This window comes from Fusarium graminearum, chromosome 4, assembly GCF_000240135.3.
Source record: "Fusarium graminearum PH-1 chromosome 4, whole genome shotgun sequence".
In the NCBI taxonomy this organism is placed as follows: Eukaryota; Fungi; Ascomycota; class Sordariomycetes; order Hypocreales; family Nectriaceae; genus Fusarium; species Fusarium graminearum.
The window spans coordinates 1,189,447-1,205,830 of NC_026477.1; the positions used below are offsets into that span (position 1 = coordinate 1,189,447).

Sequence of the window (16,384 nt, forward strand, 5' to 3'; positions counted from 1 at the left end):
CCTACTTTAAGCTCCGTTCCTGTATACTTGAGCTCCCTGGTTTCTGAACATAATTGTGTCTCTCCGTTGCAGAACCATAAGGGCTCGGTTGAGTGCCTGCTCGCTGTACCCCTTACCCTCAACCATCTCCTTTTTGAGTGTGGAGAGACTGGTGCTCCACCCGATAGGTAGTCGTCGCTTCAGCTCTGCCTCGAGTCGGTTGACTTCATCGTTCAACTCGCGACTGCCCTGGTTGCTGCCCTGGTTGACAGCGTCCATGGTAGAGCACAAGAACAAACGAATGGCCTCGTCCACATGCACTTCGGTAGCAATAGGGGAGAGGGTAAGCTTGGCAAGAGACTCAGTAATACGAACGATAGCTTCAAGCTGACGGACGGTAATAGGGATGGAAGAACGACTGTTGGCCTCGATCTCAGCAGCGTGGACCTGACGACGGATGGAAACAAAGTGAGAAGAGAGCTTCTCGGCAGCTTCAGGACTAAGTCGAGGGGCACATCGACTATCGCGTGTCAGTATAAGTAGGAGGATAGGGAGACGACGGAAAACTTACGTCTTGCAGTAGGTGATATATCTTCGCATCTTGTCAATGGGGATTTCAGATTCTGTCATGTCCTCAGTGCCTCGGCCGTTCATCTGGATACCGAGAACGTGCTTGGCCATCGTCTCGTCCTTTTCACGGCTATGTTCATCCTTGACAATGTAAATCATATCGAAACGCGAAAGAATGGTAGTCTGGAAATCGATGTTCTCTCCGGGAGTCTTCATATCATCGTATCGACCGAAAATGGGGTTGGCGGCGGCCAGAACCGAGGTTCGTGCATTGAGAATGGTGGTGATACCAGCTTTGGCGATGGAAATAGTTTGCTGTTCCATAGCTTCGTGGATCGCCACTCGGTCCTCATCTCTCATCTTGTCAAACTCGTCGATACACACCACTCCACCGTCAGCCAAGACCATCGCACCACCTTCGAGGTAGAATTCGCGCGTGGACTGATCACGTTGCACAGACGCTGTTAGACCTGCAGCTGATGAACCCTTTCCGGATGTGTAGATAGAGATCGGAGCTGCCTTTTCGACAAACTTAAGAAGCTGAGATTTGGCTGTACCAGGGTCACCAAGAAGTAACACATTGATGTCTCCTCTCAGTCTCATTCCATCGGGAAGGATCTTCTTTGAACCACCTAATAACAAGCAAAGGATTGACCTCTTGATGTCACGGTTTCCATAAATAGAGGGGGCGATGCAGTCAGTCATAACATCGTAAATGTCTGGCCGTCTGCTCATTTCCAAGAACTCTTGCTCCTCTTCTTCTGAGAAAGTTGCATTACCCTTGGCTGCTTGGTCTATATCTGACTGGATTCCGACCGCTCTCAAATAAGGGGTACGGATAGCCACAGCGCCACCAGTAGAGGAGTTCTTGGAGGCTTTGTTTTGGTAAATTGAGAAGATGCCCATGACAGTACATCTTGAACCTGGAACAACTCTGTTTGTCAAGTATCTATCGGCTGAGATGAGGACGTGCCTGGGCAGCTCTCCCACAGGAACTTGATCGGGCGCTTCTTGAAGCTTGATAATTTGTTGGTCGACAAAACGAGATTTCTCATGGGCCACGAAGTAAGGGTCCATGGGACACTTTGGTGTAGGGTCATTGGGGACTCGACTTCGAGAGCATTGTCGGGGAAGAGTAACACCCGTGAAACCTCCCAAGACAGGAATGTTCTGTGTGTGTCCGCAGTTGCGGCATTGTATATGAAGCTCTGTTGCCTTTGATGACATGACAGAGGCACCAATAACAATACCCGGGACACGTACCAGCCGTGAGATGGTCTCGGAGTCGAGATGGCGGATCGAGACATCGTCGGCGTTTGAGTGAAGGAGAAGTTGATGTTCGGGGATCTCAATCTTGGGTTCGTGGGGGAAGACAATGCGATGCGTGCATTTCTTTAGGGCATTTTCGAACTAATGCTTGTTAGATATATACTGTATTCGCTGTGGCGTGTTCCTTACTAGAGGGATGATCTCGGCAGGTTCAGAAGCCAGTCGGTGTGCCAGCTCCTCGTTGAAGCTAATCAAGTCGTTGATGTTGACGTCGCAGAAGTACCTCTTGAGCAGCGCATTCTCTCGAAGTTGATCTCTATGGTATAGTTAATACATTTGACCGTCTCATACATGATGCTCAGCGCAGCGCGAACCTGTAGACGAAATTGTTGTCGAGGCGAAAGTCGAGGATGAAGGTTTCGAGCTGTGTCTGAAGCTGCAGCCGAGTATCTCCATTCTCACCGAAACTCGGTTCGTAGACGTGAGCCGAGTAAACTGATCCGCGATCCATCTTGTTGTTTGTGGTTGTGAATAATTAATTATAGTATCACTTCTGTCCTTTTCGTTCGCTTGGTCGTTGTCAAACCCAAGATTCAACTTTAGACAGGGGACATTGTTTGCGGAGCAATCTATGGAGGGGCTTGTTCCAGTTGGGGGGCAACCTTTGTTAGGTGAATTTAGCGGACGCAAGAACGAAACGTGCACCTAACTGACCCCTTGACGCGACGCGTATAGTACCTGCTGTACGCGCCAGATATTCTAGAACACCAAGCATGAATTGGGTCACGTGCATCAGCTTCAGGGGTGTCAAAGCTGCAACTTACAAGGTGTCTAGACGAACAAGGTACCTACCCCAGGTACAGTACTGTAATAAACCAACGACCCTTTTTGGTGATGACGGCGTATTCTTGATTCTTCCTTCGTTCCCTCTCTTATCTTCACCTAATTGTCATTTCCAATCTTGTCCAAGGACCTCTTGACTGCCGTATTTTCTGTTCGGTTCTTTCAGCGATGATACCCAAATAATACACCCACTTCGTCACCCCGTCCTCCAAGCTCCTTTGCCTCACCTCAGCCGGAGCTTCCTTGATCATGTACTCTCCCAGCTCTCCCACCGCAGCCAGGTCTGCCGACAACCTCACGGCATTGTCGCCTCTGGGCCATGGGGAGCTTCCCTTTCATAGGTAGTCATAAATGCCTTTATTTACCAAGTTGTCTGCTGTGTACGAATCTGACATGTGATGCAGTAACAGCCATAGACACCCTCAAATGCATCCCCACCCGTCAGCGCGACGTGGCTCTACGGCGAGCTCTATTCACTCAGTAGGAGGTGTTCTTGACAGTGCTCCCAACAGTTTGGCTGCTTCGCTTTATGAATCAAGCCAGAATGGTTTGTTTTTGTCAGTGGAACCTTGCGTCGCAATGGCTAACAGCTGGAAGCTATCTCGACCCTTCTTCAGCCCCCAATTGTTCGAACTGGCCTTCAGCCTCACACCTCCGCACCAGCTTCGACTGCGCACAAACCCCCGACAGCTCGAGATATCCCCCCAGTTAGCTTGACGAATATTAAAAAGGTCGACGTTCAAGAATTCAGCCCATACCTGACCAAGGTTGGAGCACTATACGAGCAGCTGCAACGACTAAAAGAAAGCGACGAGGAGGCCAACAAGGAGCAGCGCTCTGATCGGCCAGACACCCCAACAGAATCTAGCAGTGATGGATATTTGCGGCCGGGCCCGAAGCCGCGGCCAACTCGCAAGGGCTCAACCGCATCGCTTGCGTCGATGAATTCGAACGATGGCCGCGATCCAGCCCGAAGGCCAAGCGCTGGCTTCATCCGAAGATCTACACAAGGACCGCCACCTCTATCAACTATTCCGACTGTGTACTTTGACGAAGGGTTTCATCTCGAAAACCCCCGTACTTTCGATATCGTCAGCGAACGATCCGAGGTTATTCGACCCGCCAACACCGAGGATGGGAAGGGTGCGCTTAACGGAAGCGCTGCGGCCCCTCGGAAAGCTCTTGCTACCAACGCAATCTTGCAAGAGAAGCTATCTTGGTACATGGACACTATCGAAGTTCATCTGATCAATTCCATTTCAACCGCCTCGTCTACGTTCTTTACGGCACTGGGATCCTTGAAGGAGCTGCATTCGGAAGCTGCGGAGTCCGTTGAGAGAATCAAAACTCTTAGAAAAGAGCTCGAGGCACTCGATGAGGAGATTGCGACCAAGGGATTGCAGATTGTTCACCAACGGAGACGCCAAGAAAACTTGCGCCAGCTCAACGACGCCGTACTTCAACTCAAGCAGATCGCGGATGGTGTTGCAACCTGCGAGGCTTTGGTAGACGAAGGCGCGATCGACAAGGCCCTTGCAAGCATCGATTCACTGGAGGACCTTATTGCTGGTGAAGGGGATGTCACTGCCGACGACCAACCCACAATACAGTTGTTGGACTTGCGATCAGCTTCAGCTCTGCAAGGCGTCAATGCCGATCTGGCCCTTTTGCGTACACGCATTGGAAAGGCGTACGAGACCAATTTCCAAGATATCTTGGTCCGCGACTTGCGGAGGCACGCCGAATCAGTGTCATATCAAGAGATTCTCCTTAGATGGGATGCGTCGGCAAATCGGTCCAAGGCTGGCCATACCAGATCCCCCTCGGTTTTCCCAACCTATTTGACAAACACCGATGGGTTGAAAACTGAACTATTGCCAAACATGGTCGGATTGCACCGAGCTCAGCATATCGCTGCTGCAACGGTCGCTTACCGAGAGTCTGTCTTGCGTGAGATTCGAAACCTGATCAGACGACCTCTACCTAGTTCTACGGATGATGACAACGAGTCAATGATGTCAGTCTCTACTGCAAGTGGCGGTCGTCATTTGTCGAATCAAGAAAAGTCGTCCATTCTAGCACGGAATTTGCGCGCTCTAGATCCCGAAGATGGCGAAGACCTTCTAGTCAAAATCTACATCGGAGTCACAGAGACACTCAGGAGACTTACTACCCAAGTCAAAGTCTTGCTGGAAATCACAAGCTCACTCACTGATAATGCGCAAGCCGATGCTTTGAAATCACCCCCGGTGAGGTCGCCCATCTCTAGCCCGAGACCGGACAGATTTCCTAACAATCCAATGGACAATGCAATGTTTGAGGTTCAGGAGGAGCTGCACAAGAGCTTGGATATCACCAACCTCCTTGGCCAGGCAGTGGATGTGGCGATAGAAAAGATTGTCAAGGTGCTGAAGGTGCGGGCAGAACAAACTGTGCAGCTGCCACTCACTCTTTTCCTGCGTTACTTCACGTTGAACCTTTATTTTGCCAACGAATGCGAGTCGATATCTGGCCGAAGCGGCACATCTCTCAAAAATGTGGTCAATGGACACATCAAAGACTTTGTGCAAAAGAACCGTGACACCGAAATGCAGAAATTGGCTCAAGGCATGGAATCGGATCAATGGAGTGCCAAGGACTTCAATGATAAGAACACGGAATTGCTGAATATCATCCTGGGCAGTAGTACTCATGACCCTCATGAGTGGACTGACAGCACTAAGATCTGGATACCTCATTCCGAGTTGGAACAGCATAATGAAGAAGATGGTATCGAGACGAATGGGACCAGCAAAGAGAAGGTCAGGACCGCTACAATCGATTCAGAAACATTTATGCTGCCCAAATCAGCTATTTTGTGCCTGGAGGGCATTGCCAAATTTTCTCATTTGATCAATGGAATACCATCGATGACTATCGATATCGCAACATCCCTGATTGCGTATCTCCAGCTCTTTAACTCGAGATGCACGCAACTTATTCTTGGTGCTGGAGCGACTCGCTCAGCTGGCCTGAAGAACATCACAACCAAACATTTAGCTTTGGCCTCCCAGGCACTCTCTTTTACAGCTACTCTGATCCCACATGTTAGGGAATTTGTGCGACGGCACGCTGGATCAGGGGCAAGTCTATCGAATCTGATGGGCGAGTTTGACAAGATCAGACGCTTGTTACAAGAGCATCAGGACAGCATCTACCAGAAGCTTGTTGAAATCATGAGCGGTCGAGCAGCCATTCATTCAAGAACAATGAAGACAATAGACTGGGAAGCGGATGGGGGCAAGGGTGTTCATCCATACATGGAAACATTGGCGAAGGAGACAACGACTCTCCATCGTGTTTTGACTAAGCATCTGCCTGAGACGTCTATCCAGATGATCATGCTTCCCGTGTTTTCTAGCTATAGAGACCAGCTTGGGTCAAGCCTCAGAGATGCGGACCCCAAGACCGAAGTTGGCCTCAAGAGGTACGCAGTACACAGCCCACTTATGAATTATCCGCTAATGACTCTCCCAGTATGAATAATGATATTGAGTTTTTGACAACAAAACTTGGCAAGTTGGATGGATTCGGGGACACGGGAGAGTATCTTCAAAAGATCATCAAGTCTAAGCAGGTCAAGACAGTGGAACCAGCCACTGAACCCCCAACAGAAAAGAAGGATAATGAACCCAAAGAGAACGAAGCAGCTCCCGCAGCAGAGGCTGTGGAGCCTGTCGAAAAGAAGGAATAGAAGTTAAATATTACGACGACTTGAATAATCATGCCATCCTTGAGCTGAGATGGCCCAGACCGAGGGTTATATGCCACGCTTATGCAAACGACACCTTGTGTTGCTGTTAATGTTTAACCTAGATCAGTTACTGACAAGCGGAGACAACAATCTCGCCTGGGTTCTACCGATCCATTGCAGCCTCGGGTTTATCTATTGTACGAGATTTGATGACTTCGATCCTCGCAGATTCAAACTGCGGGACTTTCTTGGTTTCCACAGTTCAGAGTTGTATACAACTGAACTAGTCATCTCGGCTGGCGTCAAGCCCATCGTATTTTTTCCGCGACTCGCATTCCAAATTTCATAGCATTCCTGTCTCAAGCCTTGACCGGTTGTTTGCTCTGTTCAACAAGCTGACATTCTCTCGGAGGACTTGGTGGGCGCACACGGGAAGAACCTGTCTCATGGTGGTGGGAACCGTTCACTCGGGTTCCGAGGGGTTGTCAGGGTCCTCTGGCGTTGCGCATCCCGGCAGCGGCGTTTTTACTATTCTGAATTAGCATTTTCACAAGTTTTTGACAGTTTACCATTGATCAGTTGACAACTATATGGGTCCAGCAAATCTCGTCAGTCTCGCTTGCACTTGCTTTTGTCGTTCAGGTCAGCCAGATCTTCCTCTCCTGATCGAGTATATTCTTGTCGACTTTCGCGCGCAAGAGGTCCTCCCCAGGAGCATATGTGCCAAGGACCCAAGGATGAAAAGCGCTAAGAAACCAACGATAACGACAATTCAGCCCCTGTGAAATTCACATGCTGATAGTCTATTCCGAAGTTGCACAGGCAAGGGACGCGGAAACGATAATAATCCCGCGTCAAGAGGCATCATTATTCAACATCTCGATTTGACATGTGCAGCTCAGTCGTACAAAGAAACAACTGTGCCAAGAAGGGGGAACTTGGCGAGTGAACCTTAAATGGTTCGGATGAGAGACAACAAGGCAGTGATCTGCAATCGAGTTGATCAATCAGTTTATCGATCTGTGGTGACTCAATTGACAAGCTGTCTCAATCTCGGTTTGTTTATTGCTAGAAGATCTTGATGTATCCTGAACCCAGTAGTCCTTGCAATTCAGGCTTTCAGCCGAAAGGTTATTCTCCCAGCACCAGCTCGCACTATTATCGTACTGTCCAGACTGAGTACGTAATACCTCCTTGAGAACCGGAACCTGCTATACCCAGGCCATGTTACATCCCGGCCAGGGGATCAACCTTGTACCTGCAGACACGACATGAGGCCGCGATGCGTAGTATCTGACGTGTCCTCTCCTTTGTCAGCGCCGACAAACGGAACCTCGTATTTTGATTCGACAGTGGGTGCAACGCCGAGTAAGCAGGAGGTTGGTAAACTGTACAGTGCTGCATTATGTGCTCGACAAAAGCAAGACGGCTCAGGAGTAGTTGGGAGGTGTGGTGTGCCATAAAAAGAAACGCTTACAGGTGGGGGTTTGTTTCAAGCTTGCATGTGGCTTTTCCTTTGTTACCTCTTCGCGCCATACGAGTCGCTCAACAGGTAGCATATTCTTAGTTGGATTGTCACTGGTCGGATTTTGTTTGGAGAGTGTTGAATGAGTCGTCAAGTTTCAAACGTCTATGTTCAGTTCTATGTGCAAGTCTAAAGTCTAAAATGGTGGTTCAAAAAGGGATGATCCCGTCTTTTTGTAAAAGGAGCTTTTGCGCCCCGTTGTATATACAAGAATTGTATGTAAAAAGTCTCCCTAGACATGGTTGGTCTAGGTTTCAGCGAGTGTAAGAATGTGGGTAAAGTAGAACGAGTGCCAGCCTCAATCCTCTTGCTGATACAAGAGGCATCAAGCCTGTGATGGTGCATAAGCGCGAAAAAAGAGTGACGCGGCTTTGCGTGGTCTTGAGAGTTCCAAAGTATGGAACTCAAGTCCTGTTTTATCCTTGTCTTGTGTGGGTAATCCAACCATCCATAAGCGCCGACTGCTCCAGCCCAAAGGTCTATAACGAAAGGCCTCGGTATTGCAACACACGAGGGGTATCTTTCAGGGTATGTAAAACGAAAATCGTGTAGTGTCGAAAGGGATTCATGATATCGTCAATGCGGTGTTCAACGCCGCGGCGTGAAAAGGTGAAAAGGGTGAGGGAAGAAGTGAAGAGAAAGGGCCGCTTGGGCAATGGCAGTAGGGCACTTAAGCCTGGTAAGGGCTGGCACCGGAACCGAGGGTGGTGATGAGGTCAACCTCCTCAGTAACCTTGGTCTGGATGTCGTCAGGGAGCCAGTAGCAGTTGTCGCAGGGGAATGTCTCGCAGCCAGACATGGGAGTGTTGCTAGAGGCGGGCCACATCTGCTTGACGTTGTCCTTGTCGTTGGGGTCGACGATAGCAGAGACGTCGAAGTAAGTCTTGCCGTTCCAGCCACCGAAGGTGACCTCACCGAGCATACCAGGCTTGTCCTCCTGGCCCTTTTGGACAGCGTAGAAGTTACCGATGTACTTGTCAGGGAAGGTGACGGTAACGTCCTTGCCACCGCCGACGGTAACGGACTCAGGGCCCGAGAAACCAGGGTCAGGAGTGAAGATGATGGTGCGCTCCTTGTCATCAAGAGTCTTGAAGGTGACAGTGGCAGCGGCAGCATAGGTAGCAGAGGCAACGAGGCCAATGAAAGCGGTAGCGAACTTCATTTTTGCGGTTTTGTGGTTTGGATTGAGAATTGGGTTGTCAAGTTTTCTCGATTGTCGTCAAGACAAGAGTGATGATTTTATGCAGCGTCTGATAAAGGACTGAATCAGGACGTGATAGTCAAAGTTACTCCGAGTGATGGAGTAGGTTGGTGATGATCGAGAACTAGCTCGTGATATTGATCAGGGATTGTGTAGATTCGACTTCCAAAAGGAATGAGAAGCTTTGAATCAAAGGAATGATCGTCCGAGGACAAGAGAGTAAATCTGAAACGGAAGGACTGTGTTGTGTTGATCTAAACAAACATCTGGAGAAGGGGGAGGAGTCCCGTTTTATAAACGAGATCTGAACACCATTGAACCCAGAAACCCGGTACCCCATCCTCTGTCTACCAGCCATAGTTGGTGAGTTAATTGCAAGACGAACAGGGTACGTACTGGGAGTCAAATTTGTCAAGGAAAACACTCGGCGCCTCAGTGGAGACTTGACACGAGGAGGTTGTCCTAGTGTCTTGACCCGTCGGACCCTACAAAAAGAGTTCCCGGTGGTGTTGTGGAGTGGTGAGAACGAATGTGATGAGAACCACTTGGTCGGCCAACAAAGCACAGGACAGGACAGCGAAGCACGGCAACACTGTACAGGAATCACAATCTGCAAGCTTGGTGATACCGAGTGCTCTCCTCACTTCCCGCGTGCGCACTCGCTGTGATGATTCCAAGCCGCCCTCGCATCTTCCAAGGCGGTATCCGTACTGTTGTTGACTGTATGCACATGCAGTATCTTGCGTACACGGCGGTCGGTACCTGTCCTGTCCTGGTAGTGGTGGTGTGGACTCATTTTGGTTGTTCCTGACTGGCCCGTGAGATGCCTGTTAACTGCGGCCCGGTACTATACATAAGCTTTCACGAACAAAGGGAGGTAAAGCCGTTGTTTCAAAGGCCCTTTCAAGGTTGTGTCGTCTGCTCTTTGCGAGGGACTGATTTGTCGCACTCATTGGCCGCTTTGAAATGAAACAATCTGCCAGCCAGAGTCTCAGTTCAAACATTATTTCGCACCCGAGGCACTGGAGTACATTAAGCGCGCGACAACAAAATAGAACATCCAGAAAGGCGGGAGGGTAGCACAGTACAGTATGAACTCTCAAGGCTTGTCAAAGAGCAAAGGGCCAGCTCGAGATGCAGGTTCCTCCTCGTATGGAACCAAGGCAACGCTTCGCTTCGCTTCCCTGTCAGTTCAGTCCTACAGACCGACACAGAAAAGGCGCCTGTCAACGATTCAGCGTAGCCGCTCCCAGTTCCGCGGCTGGGTACAGTATCGGTCGAGTAAGTATGTATGTAAGCTGCAAGGGTGTGGCCAAGCTAGCGACTACCACAAGGAAACCCACATATTTGCTCTAATTTTTCTTCTAGCTGCATTTCGGTCTGGTTCTGCTAGCCACTTCTGATCTCTTATTGGCTGTGTCTTTGCCACCAGTGCCTGGTACCTGACAGGCGTCCATGTGGTCGGAGTGCGGAAGGCTTGTTTCGAAGACTGCTCAGCACGAATGGGTGTGAGAATGGTAGGAGACGTGCAGGACCCAGGAACATTGAACAGGGTTGATTGTAACCTGAGGCTGAAGGTGCACGTCAGCAATACCAGACAATACCGGACTTTTCTCCCACTTCTCTCTGCTAGTATCTTGCCGGGAATAGTGTGGTCCCATGCAAGCACTTCTACGTTAGTAGTGCGCAGCAACCTGAGACTCGGTGAAAACTCTGAATATCCGGACCATCGACAACCGCTGACGACAGTGTGGCTTTTTGCCGTCAACGACTGTAGTTTGTGTTTACGTTGACAGCACGTGGATACTGAATCAATGAACTGGAGCTATTGCGTTTTTTTCTGAATCTGAAAATTCAAAAACAGACTTTTCAGTGCGGGCACTAACAGTCGAATATTCCTGACTGCGGCCCCGTTGAGCGATGCCGTCGTATAAGCTCGCCTTTGCGAAAAGTCAAAATCTGGCCCGGCACGCGAAAGCCACTTATCAGGGCCAGGGCCCTGACGAAAGACTAACTTGACTGTATGATTCAGCCCTGATTAATTGACCACCCATATGTATGTGACGGACTGAGTCGGTGTATGCATCTGACACGTTGCGCTGCCAGTTAAGCATAGTTGGGCAGGATTTCCAGACCGTTGACTGTGCCTGGCGATCAAATGTCCCTGAATGCCACGCTTCTCTACTGAAAAACTGAGCATCTCATCGGGAACCAGGGTAGAGCTGCCGCGTCACCAATCATCAGCTAGAGCCGATGCTAAAAAGGCTCACATCCCTGTAATCCGCGATCAAGATACTGGGTCGTTTATTCCTCACCCGTCCAAGCGAAGTAGCTAATACTGCAGAGGCGTTGGGGATATTAAGGTACCAAGATGGCAAGGTGGGGTTTGGACCGCAAATAATCACAATGGCGCCCTCTTTGCTGGACATCTGCGAGAGTGATGTTCTGTGATAGTTTGCTACGCCTTACATGCTGCGTTGGCCGAGAAGATAGGCGAGATGGGCCGAGTTTCTTGCCTGAGGCCCCTACACTAAGGTATGGAACTAACGGAGTCGTATAAACGGAGTGGGAACTCATGAAAAAAAATGCTTTCTTGGTGCGTTAAAAACGTCACGGACTTGCTTCCATCTTGGTTCTTGAGGCCGTCCTGCCAACACAGTATAGAACTGTCATGAACGGTGCGAGCGCCGCGCGGTTTTAGCACCGTTCTCGAATCGTCGGCTCAGTCCGGAGAGGCCTCTTTCATGCACGTTCTGCAGACAGGCATCAAGTGTGTGTGTGCGTGTGGATGTGTAATTGCTTATTAGTGCGCTGCTATTATCCAGTAAATCATTTAGGCAATCCGTTCGTTGCCACGGGCTCTGTCAAATCCAGTTGTAAGTCTGACGTACGTTCATATCACGGACTGCCTTGTTGTTGATGTGTCGATCATTTATTTTGAACAAGGATTGTGCCAAAGCTTTCTCGATCTGTATCAAGGTTGACCCGGATTTTCTTGTTCGATGAGGCACGATCAACCACGTCCTACCTTATACTGTATCTGGCTGTAAAGTTGATGGCACATCCGCCAGCCATGGACCAAGTCACTTAGTCCCATGACCAGTGATGTCTGTCAAGAGATTCATCGTTACGAGTCATCGCAACTGCCAAATCTGAGCCGATTCCGAACCGGCCTGCATGAAGATGAAAGCTAAGCACCGTGCTGCTGTCTAATCTGTTCGAAGATTGTTATCGAGACTGCGAGACTTTCTTTCATGCAGCTATAACCAGGATGTGCATAGTGTCAGGTTCTGGGTCTTGTCGTTCAGTCGACTTGGTCCATTGTGGCGGAAGATACAGAGCAGAGTTTTCTTCTCTTAACCATATCCAGTTTCCGAGTCATCAATGAATCGTTTTTGACTGGTAGAGAGCGACTGAAATGTTACCCAGCAAGTTCCACAATTGAATGCCTGACTTGTCAGATGCCCTAGTTTTATGTGGTGCGCTACTTTTGCGTGCAGTCGAGAGCAAAGCGTGCCAGTAGCTATGATCTAAGAGTAGTAGGTAGTAGTGAGAGAGATCCACAACTTGGAACACCGACCGGCCAGCCGGCCACCGTCCTCAAGTGTGACCGAGAGCGCTGGATCTGATCCGTCACCGAAGATAGCCCCGCTCACGGTCAGGTTGCCGGTACACTTCGGGCAAGAATAACCCCTCTGTTATGATGCAACGAGGGGTATCGCTTGGACGTGGGAACAAGGTTCGTAGTCAAGCAGAACGAGCAGGATGCGGAAATTCGCTCAAACAAGCAGATAGATGGCGCTGGAATGCACAGCTCCTGGTCCAGAACGTGACGGGAAACGGGTATGGTCATATTGACTTTCCATGTGGTAGTGAAATTCGGACTGTGTACGCAACAGTCTGTCACTTCAAGTCGAGCTGCTTTTGCTAGCATGAACACCACATGATTCGGCTTCAAACGACATACTGTAGTGCGACTGTGCTTGACTGATTGGGGTATAGGTATCAAGAAGCAGAAAACTTTTCACCATGTCCGGGTAAATGGTTGAAAGAGGTACATTCCAAGAACGAGGTTTCCTGTATCAACGTCAATCTAAAAGAGAGTCTACTTGCGCGGACGTTGAGTCCAACACTAGGTTACTGCAACTCGCCAGAGATGGTGTGCGTCTCCATCATCGGGCAAGAGTCTGGAGGCTTCCGCGAGGTTGTTTTAACATTGTCGCCTGATTTTCACGTTTTTTACACAGTCCGGTAGTGTGTAAGCTGGTTTGCAAAGGGAACAGAAGTGAGGTCCGAGTATGAAGTGCACGACGCTTAGACAAGATACTGTTGCAAAGGCCGTCGTGACAGTGTCTGTTGTACTTTCAAGTTGTCGTTCAGTCCGGAAATCAAACGCCAAAAGGTTCAATGAAGCATCTTGGTGAAATAATGCAGCGATTTTGGGAGTCTTTTCCTAGAAACATTGGAGTCATGGTCAAAAGGGACTACTTGAGACGAGGGGTGAGTCGAAGTGAGTGCCGCATGATCATGGGTCTACTTGACTGACACGTGACTGCGCTGAGTGCAAGGCCTTATCCTTGCGTCTGTATCCTACCCTAGGTATTAGGAAGACGTATTTCCATCTCATACTGCTTCTTCGATTAAATAATTCATTTATTAATAATGGATATCTGCGATATATTTCCTTTTCTTAATGGGAAATATCTAGCTCATTTTCAAATCATGGCGAAATAGTAATCTGGACTACGTATTGGACTACATCAGGGGGGGAAATAATGTCTCTATGAGTTGTTCCCAGCTAAAAGCCAAATAGATACCATCGATCTCTATATTTTCATACGTTATCTCTTGACAAGACATAAAATAATAGACATTAATACAACGCAACTGAATTATCACATGCAAATGCTGACTATTACCTGGATTGACTACGTTGACGTTGACTTAGTAGTCATGTCTATACTCCTACACTTCAATTCTATGACAACTTGGGGCGCCACTAACGAAAGAATTGGAGAGATTTAAATGCAGAACATATAGACATGCCGAGATACTAAAGATCTTAACCCGGTAAATTTATCATGAAGCCATAGTGCGTACACGAAAGTTGAGTTCTGTTTCAGTGGCGACAAGATGTGAGCATGCATTACGCTTTGACGATTAACTTTCGCAAATGCCGTGTGCTCTCTTCGTTCCATCGCTTGTCTTGTTATATCTACACATGTTAAACGTTACGACATCTCTAGATTCTGCAGATCTACTGTAAGTGGGAATAACGACAATATATAGTGAGTGCACAGGTGACTCTAGAATTAAACGATACAAACCAGACTCTTTTTCTAAACACTTGTCCAATTTCGCCTGGCTTGTTGAGAAAGAGTTGGCAAATGAGTGCTGTCTAGAAACTACTTGGAATTAGAGACTGAAAGCCACCGGGCTCGTTTGAATGAACTTTTAATTGGTATCCCCATCACCAACCTCCTTATATCTATCTATGACATACATGGCCAGGTACCCGCTGTCGCCCCTGAACTATATTCAAGCACACTCAAACCGTATCCAATGAGGTGTCTCCTATTCCATAGTATTTAAGCATAATACTGCGATGCCTCAAAATGCTTCATGACGACAAGAGTTGATTTGACACGTCTCTCGCCTCGTACTCCTCATGTGTAGCTTTCATGGCTTGAACGAACTCATGTCAACCATGCGGCTTCCTCCGTAATGTGTATACTGACCAGGCACGTTCTGTTGCCTTTCGTGGCTCGCCTGGAATATCAAATACTCTTTGGGGCAGTCTTATAGCCAATTGGTAAGCTCTTGTCGAATATAAAAGAGACCAGCTCTCCCTCAACGAAACTTGGTATCCTACCATTATCCTGCAATCAATCTTTCTTTAAGAGATCAACAACAGTCAAGAGACTTATTCATTCGTTACCAACCAAGATGAAGACAATTCAGACCCTTCCCATGGCCATGATGCTCTCTGGTGTTATCGCTGGAGAGTTCCCATCTATGCCAGGCATGGGCATGAAGGGTGGAGAGGGCTCTGCCCCAGCTGAACCGCCTGCTCCTACTGGAATGGCGAGCGGTAATTCCAACAACTGCCCTCCTGCTGTCAGTTAAACTTCTTGTTCCACTTGGAGGTCTTCCAGAACTAACTCGCCTCAGGTGCCTGTCACCGTCACGGAGCCAGTCTACATTACCGTAACGGGTGAGTAAACCATGCCTGCCAGATGTCTTGTAAGCTGGCTGGATGATGTCGCTAACACTTATATAGAATGCCCACCAGTGGCTCCAGAGGCTCCTCCACCTCCAGGAGCGCTTGTACCTCCTCCTCAGGCCACCGGACCTGTCCCCGAGGCTCCTCCTGCTCCGCCCGCGCCTGAGGGACCTCCGCAGCCACCTCCTCCTGGCGGAGAGTCGGGTCCTCCACCACCTGAGGGACCCAAGCCAGTGCCTCCCCCAGGCGGAGAAACTGGTCCTTCTGGCCCTCAGGAAACTGGTCCCAGCACCAGCCCTGAGAAACCCATCGTTCCTCCTCCTTCTGGGCCCTCTCAGACCCCAGTCAACCCCCCTGCTGTGCCCGTCGCCGCTGGTAACAGGGCCACTTGGAGTCTAGGAGCTCTCGTTGTGGCAGGAGTTGCTGCTCTGGCACTCTAATTGCCTACTTGTTTACCAAGGATGCTGCTGTATCCCTAATTGCCATCATTTCCCTGAGTAGAGATGCCTGGAACAAGTCTCTTGCATCACACTACACATGGGGACTATGGGCTGACAGGAACCATGGGTCTAATGGGCATCAATGAAAGAACTCTCACAATGTTTCTTGTACTCAACTAGGTAGAATTGGTATGTACCATTGAGCATACTTTAATCGAAACATCGGTTCTGGATTCAAAGCTTGGTCTAAATGCGGGATTAGCAGGTGATCGGTAACAGAAATTGGTTTATTTCTTTGGGTCTAATTCATTGGGTATAAACTACTTTGTACACTTCCAAATAATATCGTCAGCGTTGATGGCGTCTGTATAAGCTTTGATCCTCGGGCCGACCCCATCTTTTATTTCGGGAATACCGCTTGCAAGCATCTATGCGAATGGTTCTCTGCAGGATCAGCAGTAGATCCCGAGAAGTTGCATGTTGATCTTATCTAATGCTGGAGTTGACGAGGTTTGGAGGCTCTCCTGCTGATCTCCTCGCCTGTCAGAAAGACTCGTTAGCCCCAGGTTATACCCGGGCTACTGATCGACTGAACTCATTC

The 16,384-nt window shown here is 49.0% G+C and overlaps 4 protein-coding genes across 4 annotated transcripts; 2 read left to right on the plus strand and 2 right to left on the minus strand.

Annotated features, from left to right (window-relative positions):
• Positions 1 to 6: 6 nt before the first annotated feature.
• Positions 7 to 2,329, minus strand: FGSG_06777 (DNA replication licensing factor mcm5; the record flags this gene model as incomplete). Its single annotated transcript, XM_011328125.1, has 4 exons — positions 7 to 499; positions 551 to 1,959; positions 2,008 to 2,134; positions 2,193 to 2,329. 4 exons carry the CDS (start codon positions 2,327 to 2,329, stop codon positions 7 to 9), a joined length of 2,166 nt encoding a protein of 721 aa, XP_011326427.1.
• A 758-nt stretch (positions 2,330 to 3,087) lies between these two features.
• On the plus strand, positions 3,088 to 6,394 carry FGSG_06778 (uncharacterized protein; the record flags this gene model as incomplete). The annotated part of the gene is made up of 3 exons (XM_011328126.1): positions 3,088 to 3,208; positions 3,259 to 6,127; positions 6,178 to 6,394. The coding sequence occupies 3 exons, from the start codon at positions 3,088 to 3,090 to the stop codon at positions 6,392 to 6,394; spliced, it is 3,207 nt and encodes a 1,068-aa protein (XP_011326428.1).
• A 1,605-nt stretch (positions 6,395 to 7,999) lies between these two features.
• Positions 8,000 to 9,369, minus strand: FGSG_06779 (uncharacterized protein). The gene has a single exon (XM_011328127.1). It carries the CDS (start codon positions 9,033 to 9,035, stop codon positions 8,508 to 8,510), a length of 528 nt encoding a protein of 175 aa, XP_011326429.1. The 5' UTR covers positions 9,036 to 9,369; the 3' UTR covers positions 8,000 to 8,507.
• A 5,697-nt stretch (positions 9,370 to 15,066) lies between these two features.
• On the plus strand, positions 15,067 to 15,783 carry FGSG_06780 (uncharacterized protein; the record flags this gene model as incomplete). Its single annotated transcript, XM_011328128.1, has 3 exons — positions 15,067 to 15,237; positions 15,292 to 15,334; positions 15,401 to 15,783. 3 exons carry the CDS (start codon positions 15,067 to 15,069, stop codon positions 15,781 to 15,783), a joined length of 597 nt encoding a protein of 198 aa, XP_011326430.1.
• Between the last annotated feature and the right edge of the window lie 601 nt (positions 15,784 to 16,384).

What these genes read in the sequence shown, in the direction of transcription:
- FGSG_06779 (XM_011328127.1), bottom strand. Translation starts at nt 9,035, where the DNA reads ATGCTGCCGCTGCCACTGTCACCTTCAAGACTCTTGATGACAAGGAGC.